The sequence below is a fragment of the Canis lupus genome, chromosome 17 (assembly GCF_011100685.1).
Source record: "Canis lupus familiaris isolate Mischka breed German Shepherd chromosome 17, alternate assembly UU_Cfam_GSD_1.0, whole genome shotgun sequence".
Taxonomy (NCBI): domain Eukaryota; kingdom Metazoa; phylum Chordata; class Mammalia; order Carnivora; family Canidae; genus Canis; species Canis lupus.
The window spans coordinates 63,394,643-63,407,395 of record NC_049238.1 but is presented as its reverse complement, the minus strand read 5'-3'; the positions used below and the strand labels follow the sequence as shown (position 1 = coordinate 63,407,395).

The window sequence follows — 12,753 nt, the reverse complement described above, 5'->3', positions numbered from 1 at the left end:
AACTTCTAGATGCTCTCCCTGGCCCCTGCTTGTTCCTGCTCCCTACCAATTATGTTTAAGCTACTTAGAGAGGCTTAAGCCAATACACAAGAGCAGATCACTCCCCTATTTCAAGCCTGCTAATGGCTTCCCATCCATAACCTTTACCTTGGCCCTTACCCCCATTCTTCATCTGATACCAGATCATTCTATTCTCACCTACGCCAATAAGAATGCTGTTGACCTGGGGCTTAGGTTCCCCTAATTTTTTTTTTAAGATTTTTTTTTTTTTTAATTCATGAGAGACACACAGAGAGAGGCAGAGACACAGACAGAGGGAGAAGCAGGCTCCATGCAGGAAGCCCAACGTGGGACTCGATCCTGGGACTCCTAGACTTGATCCTGGACTCCTGGGCCGAAGGCAGGCACCAAACCTCTGAGCCACCCAGGTTGCCCGGTTCCCCTAAATTTTCACAAAGCTTGTTCCTTGTTGCTATTCAAATCTCTTAGTTAAGGTCATCTCTTCAGAGTGACCTACCTTTGTAAATTACCCAAGTCCTTACCAGTCAGAACATTTTGTTTTGCCGCTTTGTATAGCATTGTCACTACCGGGTATTTTTCCTATTTATTCATACATTTGTGAGTAGTACTGTCTGTCCCCTCCCATGAAAGAATATGATTTAGCCATAGTTGTTGCTCTATTCCCAACAACATCTTGAACACTGCTTGATACACACATGGTTGTCTACAAATATTTGAGAAACAAATAGAGGTTTACATTTCTTCTCATTTTATGTAAAATATTTTCTTCAATTCAGAAGTTTTAAATGTAAAAAAGGGGGGACATATTTGAAAGTAGGCAAATGTAACAAATGGAAGGACATTCCATGCTCATGGAATGGAAGAACAAATATTGTTAAAATATCCATACTACCCAAAGCTATCTACAGATTAAATGCAATCCCTATCAAAATATCAATAGCATTTTTCATAGAACTAGAACAAATAATCTTAAAATTTGTATGGAACTACAACAAATCTCCAAACAGCCAAAGCAATCTTGAAAAAGAACAGAGCTGGAGGTATCACAATTCCAGATTTCAAGTATACTACAAAGCATAAGTAATCAAAACAGTAAGAGACAAGTACAAAAATAGACACATAGGTCAATGGAACAGAATAGAAAGCCCAGAAATAAACCTACATTTATATGGTCAATTAATCTTTGACAAAGGAGGTAAGAATATGGAAAGGGAAGAAGACAGTATCTTTAAGAAATGGTGGTGGGAAAACTGGACAACTACATGCAAAAGAATGACACTGGATCACTTATGCTACACACATACATAAACTCAGGATAGATTAAGGGCCTAAATGTGAGACCTGAAGCCATAAAAATCCCAGAAGAGAATACAGGCAGTAATTTCTCTGACATCAGCTGTAACATCTTTCTAGATATGTCTCCTGAGGCAAGGGAAACAAAAGCAAAAAGAAACTATTGGGACTACATCAAAACAAAAACCTTCTGCATGGCAAAGGAAACAATCAACAAAGCAATTTGTCATTTGCAAATGACATACCCAATAAAGAGCTAGTAGCCAAAATATATAAAGAACTTATATAACATACATACACACACCAAATAATCCAATTTAAAAACGGGCAGAAAACATTAATAGACATTTCCCTAAAGAAGACATACAGATGGCCAACAGACACATGAAAAGATGCTCAACATCACTCATCTCCAGGGAAATGCAAATTAAATTACACTGAGATATCACCTCATACTTGTCAAAATGGCTAAAATCCAAAGCTCAAGAAACAAGTGTTGGTGAGGATATGGAGAAAAAGGAACCCTTGTTCACTGTTGGTGGGAATGCACAGTGGCTACTGTGGAAGACAGTATGGAGGTTCCTCAAAAAATTAAAAATAGAGGGATGCCTGGGTGGCTCAGTGGTTGAATATCTGCCTTTGGCTCACGTTGTGATCCCACATCGTGGGATCCTTCTGCCCACGATGTCTCTCCTTCTGCCTATGTCTCTGCCTGTGTGTATGTCATGAAAAAATAAATAAAATCCTGAAAAAAAAGAATAAAAAATTAAAAATAGGATTACCACGATCCAGTAATTCCACTACTGGATATTTACCCAAAGAAGATGAAATTATCAATTCAAAGGGATATATGCATCCTGATGTTTACTGCAGCATTATTTACAATAGCCAAATTATGGAAGCAACCCAAGTGTCCACTGATTGGTGAATGGATAAAGAAGATGTGGTGTACACATATACAATGGAATATTATTTTTGTTAAGAATTATTTATTTACTTTAGAGAGAGCATGCACATGCTCAAGGAATGCATGTGAGCAGGGGGAGGGGCAGAGGGAGAGGAAGAGAATCTCAAGCAGACTCCCCGATGCACACGGAGCCTAAGGCAGGGCTCATTCCCAGCACCCTGAAATCACAACTCAAGCTAAAACCAACAGTTGGGGATCCCTGGGTGGCGCAGTGGTTTGGCGCCTGCCTTTGGCTCAGGGCGCGATCCTGGAGACCTGGGATCGAATCCCACGTCGGGCTCCCGGTGCATGGAGCCTGCTTTTCCCTCCCTCTCTTTCTCTCTCTGTGACTATCATAAATAAATAAACAAATTAAAAAAAAAATAAAACCAATAGTTGGATGCTCAACCACTTAACTGAGCCACCCAGATGCGCTTGTACAATGGAATATTATTCAGTCATAAAAAGAATGAAATCCTGCCATTTGCAACAACATGGATGGACCTAGAGAGTATAATGCTGTGTTAAATAAGCCAGTCAAAGAATACAAATAGCATATGATTTCACTTATGTGGAATTTAAGAAACAAAACAAATGAACAAAGGAGGGGGAGGGGAAGACAAATTTAAAAAAATGCCAGCCTCTAACTACAGAGAATAAGGGGAGAGGTGTGGTGGGATGGGCAAAATAAGTGAAGGAGATTAAGAATACACTTATCTTGATGAGCACAGATTAATATATGGAATTGCTGGATCACTAGATTTTGTTTTTTTTTAAGATTTTATTTATTTATTCATGAGAGACACAGAGAGACAGAGACACAGCCAGAGGGAGAAGCAGGCTCCTTGTGAGGAGCCAGATGCAGCACTCGATCCCAGGATCCCGGGATCATGACCTGAACTGAAGGCAGATGTTTAACCACTGAGCCACCCAGGCATCCCTAGATCACTAGGTTGTATACCTGAAACTAATATAATGCTATGTTAACTACACTGGAATTAAAACACAATTTTAAAAAAGTAGGCAAATATATTCATAATCTTGGGAGTGTAGAATAACCTTGTGATAATGATATACGAGACAAAAATCACAAAGGATTGAGTTTTCAATATCTGAAATTGTACATGAAGGGAAAAAGTGGAATGAGGCTAAATTAAAAAATTTTCTTTTAAACAAAATTCAACAGAAAAAATTTAATTGGGAATAGATACTTGGGGGGAGAAGGAATGGGAAGTTATTGTTTAATGGGGACAGAGTTTCAGTTCTATAAGATGAAACAGTTTTGAAAATTGATGGTGGAAATGGTTGCCATAACAATGTGAATATACTTAATACCACTGAACTAAACACTTAAAAGATGTTTAAATAGTTAAGTTTTGTATGTATTTTACCACAATTAAATGTAAAAAAAATTTTGGAAAAAAATAACTGTCTTATGCAAAGGGATAATTTAATATGTAAAGCTATTACACATTATTTTTAAATAAGTACACAAAAGCAGTCAATAAGCATTTTGTACAGGGGTGCCTGTGGCTCAAGTCGGTTAAGCATCTGCCTTCCACTCCAGTCGTGATCTCAGAGTCCTGGGATTGAGCCTTGAGTGGGGCTCCCTGATCAGTGGGGAATCTGCTTCTCCCTCTGCCTCTCCCCTGCCCCCCATGCTCACTCTCTCCCTCTCTCTCAAATAAACATAAAAAAAAAAAAAAGCATATTGTGCAGAGACCACAAAGAAAAAAACCCAAATACATTGCCACAAATGTATTAAAAACATTTACTTCCCAATAATCAAAGAGATTTAAATTAAAACCAGGAAATAGGGCAGCCCTGGTGGCTCAACGGTTTAGCACCGCCTTCAGCCCAAGGCGTGATCCTGGAGACCCGGGATTGAGTCCCACATCGGGCTCCCTGCATGGAGCCTGTTTCTCCCTCTGCCTGTGTCTCTGCCTCTCTCTCTCTCTCTCTCTCTTTCTTGCTCTCTCTGTGTGTCTCTCATGAATGAATAAATAAAATCTTAAAAAATAAAATAAAAAAATAAAACCAGGAAATACTATTCACCTATTAAACTGGCAATGATTAAAAAAGATAATATTCCATTGTGGTCAAGGCTGTATTCCCCCCTCACATTATGGTGGAACCGTAAGTGAGCATGATCTTTCTAGAGAGCAACTTAGCTCCTGTGTAATTTTTTAAAAACACAGCAGTTCCACTTCTATAAAGTTATCCTAAGAAAATATTCATGTTCACAAAGGATCATCAACGCAATACTAACATTAAGAAGATGTAAAAAATCAGAAACAAAACCCTAAATATTGAACAATTAACTATGAGACTGGTCAAATAAAATTACAGTATGTATTGGGGTACCTGGTTGGCTCATTTAGTATAGCATGGGAACCCTGGATCTTGGGGTTGGGAGTTCAAGCCCCACATTTGTAATAGAACTTACTAAAAAAACCTATCATACATTATCTATTCAATGGAATTACAGAGATTTTTGTGTGTGTGTGTCATTTTTTTTTAAATAAAATAATTTTTTATTGGTGTTCAATTTACCAACATACAGAATAACACCCAGTGCTCATCCCGTCAAGTGTCCCCCTCAGTGCCCGTCACCCACTCACCCCCACCCCCCGCACTCCTCCCCTTCCATCACCCCTAGTTCATTTCCCAGAGTTAGGAGTCTTTATGTTCTGTCTCCCTTTCTGATATTTCCCACACATTTCTTCTCCCTTCCCTTATATTCCCTTTCACTAGGAATTACAGAGATTAAAAAAATCTTATCAGAATATTTAATGACATGGAAAGATGTTCATGGTATCTCATTAAGTGAAAAACTGGTTACAAAACATAATCTGATCATTTTTTATGTTTGTGCACAGGAAGAAGTATGGAAAGATATACATCAAAATGTTAATAGTCATGTTCTCTGGATTATGAAGTAATGATAATCTATTATATGCATCAGCAGTTTTTAATTGGGCTATCAAAAAAGGAGGGAGGTATTATGAAGTAGATCTTCTATCCCTCAGAAATGTATTTGGACATTCTGCCAGGTAATTCCTGCTTTATATTTTATACTCTCTCCTGCTCCAGCAGAAGCCTATTCTCTGTGGGAGGAAGAAGTAATGAGAAAGAGTAAAATAACCAATGATCACCCTTGCAACAAATTGCCAGACACATTTTACCTACCATCATTGACTAGTTTTAGGACAGGGGATGTAATCATCTTTCATTATTCATTCACTCAACAATGAACACCCACTGTATGACAATTTTTTTAAAAGTTTGCTTTTCTAGTACCGTTCAGTGTATTTATAGCTCCTCAAAATGTTAATCACAAGTCATTTCTATAAGGAAGGAATTTCACCCAAAAGATCTGAAAGATGACTGTTAAACGAGTATCAAATAGGCAGCGATAAATTAATGCTTGAAAATGAATCAACAGTAACTCACCTCCAATGACTCCAATACATAAATAAAGTTCTTGAACAGTATTACAGAAAGAAGCTGCAATCAAGCCACAGCCTGACAAGCATCCACCAACAATCATGATTGGACGACTGCCATATTTATTTACCAGGATACTGCTGATGGGACCTAGAGAGAACCAGAATGAATGAATGAATGAATGAATTTAATATATTTTATTTATTTATCCATGAGACAGAGAGAGAGGCAGATACACAGACAGAGGGAGAAGCAGGCTTCCCGCAAAGAGCTTGATGTTGGACTATCCTAGATCCTGGGATTACGCCCTAAACTGAAGGCAGATCTCAACTACTGAGCTACCCAGGCATCCTGAGAACCAGAAATTTAGTAGCAGAGAGGAAAGGAACCAACTCCCTCATATCTGCACAAAGCACTCACATTAAATGACAAGTCCTTCAAAATAAACAGATAGAAACAAACAAACAAAAAAAGGTAAGAATATTGCTTTCTATATTTCATAGTCAAAGGTATGTGCATTAGAAAATAAAGATGCTAAAAAACATCACTGTGTATCTTTATAAACATTGGATGGAGTTTTATTGAGATATAAGACTCTGGTTCTCTCTTTAATCTTTCTCTTCTAAGGCAGAACTGGCTGAAAATACCTTGGTAATGGATGTTCATAGGCTTGTTGATGTATCTAGGGTGTGAGGAACATTATTTAGTTAAATTTGCCCTGTTTTAATTTTTGAACAGACACTCTGATATTAGAGTATTACTTATACATTAACATAAATGTAGTTTGTGTCATATTTTTTAAAAAGAAAAAACCCCTGAAAAATACATAATTATTTTTCCAAGTTTAAATAGTTTTGCAATTAGGAAATCTAAATTAAAAAAAAAAAAAACAAACACCAAAAAACCTGTTCCCAGTTACATCTAGATGTCTCAGGTACTGCATTGAATATTTCTTTTAGAGTTAACCTGGTTCCATGCCTATCTTACTGTTTCACGGTAGCAATACTATGAAAAAAAGCTTGCAGGAGATGATGTCAAATAATGGTCAAAGTATCTTGGGTCTAACAACTCAAGAAGATAGGAAATAGAGTGTTATCTAAGAAAATCAGATTAAATTTCCTCTGCTAAAAAGATGCATACCAAAATAACAGTTTTTCTTGAATGTGAGAAAAGGATCAGGAAGAAAAAGATTTGATGCATTTAATGTATTAGTTTTCAAAATGAATATTAAATGGCCCCTCCTTACTTGCTACAAATAGGTATAAGCTGTAATTACCCTTTCCCAAATTTTTAGGTGTTAATTATAAGAAAGTCTTATCCAAACCAAACAGTATTTTAAAAGCTGTAACATGGGGTGCCTGGCTGGCTCAGTCAGTTGAGTGTCCAGCTCTTGATTTCAGCTGGCATCATGATCTCAGAGGTAAAACTGAGCCCAGCATGGGGCTCCACACTCAGTGGGGAGTCGGATGGAAGATTCTCTTCCTTTGCCCCTCCCCTCACTTGAGCATGCACTCACTCTCTCTCAAATAAATCTTAAAAAAAAAAAAAAAAAGCTGTAACACAACTCTTAAGTAGACTAACTATATTTTCTGATTACACCAAATGACAGTCATTGCATTTTATTTATTTATAAGAGAATATACCTATGTCTGTACTTCATGGATATGGACTCATGGGAATAACAACTTTGTTTACATGACACTATACCTTGTCTGCCTTCTGCCTGGTTAAGGCAGATGACTGCAAACACAGAGGGTACTGCAATGCATCAGTAGGGAAGGGGACACAAGGAAATCAATTATGTCTGAGCTTTGCAAAGGCATGAAGCTACCGAGCACCAAGTTTCAAATCTAACCCATTTTCTCCTTATTACATGTACTCCATATTTTTGGAACTAAGCTATAAAGCAGAAGACATAAAAATTATGTTTTTCTTCTATTAGCACAGTAAATTCTGATTCTGTTCATTCTATAATTAGCTCCACAAAAGACAGTCTATTTTTTAAAACAAATATATAGTGTACATACTCAGAATGTATTATTGACTTTATGTTGACATGTTCTATATCCATAAACACTATGGAAAATTCTGCAGTTACAGTATATTCTAGTACTATACTCAAAGTTGCAGTATGATGCAACTAAAAGGTCAGCTCTGACCCCAGGGAACCCAAATTCAAATTATGCTATGTAAGCATGCAAGAAGGAATCAAACCTTTTGATATCCTGGTGTATCAGAGGACTAAGTCTCTTTAAGGGCTGGGTCAAGAAATGGTTGTCAGGAGAGACTTCAGGCCCAACCAAGGATATGTATAAAGAGGTTTTCATTGACCTTCTCAATCACTTCATGAAAATATTAGACCATGGCTGGTTTGGAAATAATTTGAATTTACAATTTGTTTAAGATGAAAGAATTAAATACTGAAAGAATATTCATGAAATGTTTCCCTATAAATTAGTTGTGAAACAGATTCTGTATACTCAGAATTATAAACATCAAAATACTGCCACACTGCTGACTCTGTGAAGTAGAAGTTAATACTGTAACATCTACAATGTTACACTAGGAATGTTAAAGACATTAGTGTGAAACTGAAAATAAATAAATCTACATTTTTCTTAAAAAAAAAAAACAAAACAAAAGAAGAAAAACTCAAATAGAATAGGCAACTGAGATCTCCTCTCCTAAAAATGTATTTACATTCTAACACGCATTAGTATGTATCTCTGACCCAGAGTACTAAAGTAAATTTAAAAAAACCCAAAAAACTAAACCACTCATAGTTCAAAATGTATTAGTGTTGAGGGGGAGGCCCAAATACATGAATTACAGAATTATGGCAATTGAAAAACTGATGATAATTATTAAGGGAATATACCATTTAGGAGCCAATCAAAACAAAATAACCTATTTAGTAAAAATTCTGCCACAAGGTTCTCGATAGGCAATTTGTCTTTCAGAGTTATTTCAGGAAGGATGGCCCCAATTAGCTATCATTAAAAATAGAAAGGGGTACAGTTCATAGGCCTATTATAACACAAATTCAGAGAAATGTGCTAGTTATCTCTGGGTGAGGACAAAGAAGGAACTGTTTTCCCAAAAGAAAGTGTCATGTGCAATTAGCACAACTGACATCACTTACTTTCTATGCAAAATCCAAGTGACTCTCAAGCTCTTTGACAGCTCCAAATTGCAGTATGTGAACCTCTGGTTTATAGTGAGCTTAAAGATACACTGAGCACCTGGAGTATATCTGGATAATATTCATACCAATTTCTTCAAGCCATCATAGTTAAAACTTGATTAGAAAATCCTGGCAGATGGGAGTTCAAAGCCTCCAAAATCACTGGCTCTCAAGCTAGATATAATATCCAAAGTCCCTTTTGATTTTTCTGAACTTATAAAAAGAAAATAAGTACTATAGTTAGCACTTATGTTCTCTTCAAAGTACTTAATAGACAAAACAGAATTCAAAAGGTATAAAATAAAAAGATATACAGTGGAAAAACTAAGTCTACCCACTCCTGTTCCCAGTCACCTAATTCACCTCTAAGGCAACCAAGTTACCTGTTTTTTCTGTGCAATGAAATTATGATTTCAATTATTTATTCTTGTTTCATGAGTTTATGTTATTGTCTCAATAGGATTATAAACTCCCTAAAGGCAGGGATCAGATCAAGTGTTCTCTATCACAGTATCTAACCTAGTGTGAAATATGTGCACAGGACTTAATATTGGTTGAATATGCCACTAGGTTAGAAACCTAGAGTTAAGATTTTACAGTTGAAATAGAGAATCTTTATACTGGCTATTAAGGAGCTGCATGTGAAAATAATCAGAGATACTGGATTCCCACCGAAAAGTAGTATTAATACTACTTTTTTTTCATAACAGAGGTGAAAGTTTGGCTAACTAAGCAACAGGAGACACCAGTCAACCTCAGTAAATAAATACACTTGGCTTTAGAATCTCTCACTAAGCAATTATATATTTTAAGTATTATGGAAGGTTCTAACTTTTATATGTTATGTTGTGAATTTAAATGATGGTAACTGAGCAACTTACTACCCTCCACATTTCCTTTACAACATGTCAAGAAAAACAGAAAGGAAAAAAATGATGAAAGTTTAAGGTGCATTTGACATGCTTTTAGGACAAATAACGTCAAGGAATAAAGGGACAATTTTATTTTGTTCTTTAATCCTAACACCATGAAAAGATTTTACAAGACTTTGAACTATGCAATTCAGGTGAGCCTGATTTACTTTAATTCTCCCAACATCAATTTAGGAAAAATCTTTGTGTTTATATGTTAAGAGTCTAGTAGAGAGCAATAAGAAAAATCAGTTGTGCACATGTTATTTTTCTGAGAGCTTTTTAAGGATACCAAGTTGTACCAAATCACAGCTCCTCATAGTTTCTCATTTCAGCTTCAGAATACTATAGTGGAACAAACAAAGCAACAGTTGTTATGGTTAATGGGAATGAAAAAAATGTGACTAAAACAGCAGACCTTGGGGGAGTACTTACCTCCACCATACATGACAGCCAACATGATTGAGGATATCCATGACACTTCACTGGTGGTGGCACTGAATATACTTTCAATTTCTTTGAAGAACACAGTAATGGATTTGGGAAATGCATAAGAGAATCCAATGGAAATGAAAGCTCCAACTACTACTGCCCACCCCCAGCCTCCATCTGGGGGAGTGTATCCAACTGGACCTCCAACTGCTGGTGGCATTTTAAGTGTAGATGAATTCCAAAGTGCAGTTCAAATCCAAATACCTGAAAGATATAAAATTAAAATACTATGTTAGTAATAAGGCACTTCCACCAGCAAAGCACTTCAACCTTTTATAGCCAACTCTCAAGTAACTAAATTGTTTCTCAATATTATTTTTCTAACAGAGATGATCTTCTAGGAATATTATCAGAAAAAAAGCCTTAGAGCCATGGTATTGCCCATAGTAGCTTATTAAAGGAAAACAGTTCCATAACATTTAAGAAACCATAACTGAAATAAATCCTGTTCAATAAATACAGACTTTTATTTCAAATAAGCCTACTTGTTTGAGCAGTTAATATAATTCCTCAAATTACTGTGAATAACCAACTGCCTCATTTGACTTATCTGTTTGAAAAATATACATAATACATGCCATATACAAGTTTCAGGCTTAAAGATAGGCTTTCTAATTTTTCTCCCTTTCCCAAAATACATTCTTCACTACTACTTTCTTTTTACTTTCTCTTATTTATAACTGATAAAATATTAGGAAGGGGGTTCCCGAGTTACTAGGCATGCAGCAATCTGCAAAACAGATCATTCTGAATACACAAGAATTTCATTTAATGGACTGGAATATTCTCTCAGAAATGTTTCCTTTTATCTATCTAATTGCTTTGGTTCAAGGAATTTTTTCCCATCATATGACAAGAGAAGGTCCTAAACAACAGCTAGTCAATATAGTTAATCTCATGAATTGAACTATCATGTCACAAGATGGTACTGTAAATCAAAAACTGTACCTTTTTCTTGACGTCACCTAGTATTAAAGAATAGCATGGCTAGAAAATGCAACTTCTTGTTAAAATTATGAATAAGATGATAGAGTGTTTGATGGTAGGCTTGCCTGTTTTCTCATGAAGGTCTCATTTATTTGAAGCCAACATCTACCCTATAAAACTCATCCTGCAACCCATGTTATCTCCATTCCAAATTCCAAATTATCTCCATTCATACTGGATTGCCACCGAATCCAGTGGCATTCAGATTATATTACAGCAATAAATACAGGTCACAGAGGACAAGTTCATTCTTGGCTATAACATTCTTTAGGCCAAAATACAAATCCTAACTTACAGTATAGTAGTGGCATACTAGTCAACTGCTAAATACTGTTTCTTCCAACCCATTTGAACACTTCAAATATGATTTAAGACAATGAATGCTGCAGGGGTAGGAAAAAAAAATAGCGCATAGGGGAAGTTTCCTAAAAGCAAAAGTTTAGGTTTCATGACTTGTACTCAAAATTGTATTAGAGGTTCTAGCCTGCAGTGTATGCAGACAAGAAAAAGAAATAGAAGGCATAAAGACTAGAAAGGAAGAAGTTGTACTTATTCATAGATGATATAATTGTCTATGTAGGCAATAGCTAAATATTAAAAAACAGGTACCTGAACTAAAAATGAATTTAACTAGATTTCAGGACACAACAGTAATAAACAGGATTTTTTAAATATATAAACCAGCAATCAGAATTTGCAATTTTAAAAACTACCATTTACAACAGTATCAAAAAACTACTGAATAGGGATACATACATCTGACAATGTATGATACATACACTGAAAACTATAAAACATTAACTAAGAAATTAAAAAACAAAAGATAATCCATTCTCAAGGTTTGAAAGACTCAATATTTAAATTAGGCAAATACTTCTAAAGGCACACAACAGTACATTTATTAAAAGAAGTGTATAAACTGGATTTCAAGCTACAGATTGGGAGAAAATAAATGCAAAACATATCCAACAAAAGACATGTCGAAGACAAAAAGACATAATCATCTTTTATGATTCTGTAGTAAAAGACAACTCAATTAAAAATGGACCAACGATATGGACATTTATAAATTGATAAATTTATCAATGAAAATACACAGATAACAAAGTACATGAAAAAATGCTCAAAACTGTTAGCCATTTGCGAAACGCAAATTGTAATCGAGATACATACATACTAGATATGTTCTCTACTGGAATGACAAAAATTAAGACTGATAATACCAAGAGTAGAAGAGAATATGAAGCAAATAGAACGCTGTTACTGGTGGTAAAAGCAAAGTTGGAAAATATTTTGGCAGTTTCTTAAGAAGTTAAAACATACAAACAGAACACCCAGCTATTACATCCCTAGGTATTATCCAAGAGAAACGAAAACATGTATCTTGGGGATCCCTTGATGGCTCAGCAGTTTAGTGCCTCCCTTTGGCCCAGGGCGTGGTTCTGGAGTCCCAGGATGGAGTCCCACATCAG

General features: G+C 35.8%; 1 protein-coding gene across 6 annotated transcripts in view; it reads right to left on the bottom strand.

The window, feature by feature from the left end:
- The window catches only part of SLC16A1 (solute carrier family 16 member 1), a 58,317-nt gene that overhangs the window by 13,797 nt on the left and 31,767 nt on the right, over nucleotides 1-12,753 (bottom strand). For all 6 annotated transcript variants that reach the window (XM_038562333.1, XM_038562335.1, XM_038562336.1 and 3 more), the window contains 2 exons: nucleotides 10,238-10,498; nucleotides 5,714-5,857 (listed from right to left, as the gene is read on the bottom strand). In XM_038562333.1, coding sequence (XP_038418261.1) covers nucleotides 5,714-5,857; nucleotides 10,238-10,454 — 361 coding nt within the window. In that variant the 5' untranslated portion in view covers nucleotides 10,455-10,498. The remainder of the gene's footprint in view (nucleotides 1-5,713; nucleotides 5,858-10,237; nucleotides 10,499-12,753) is intronic.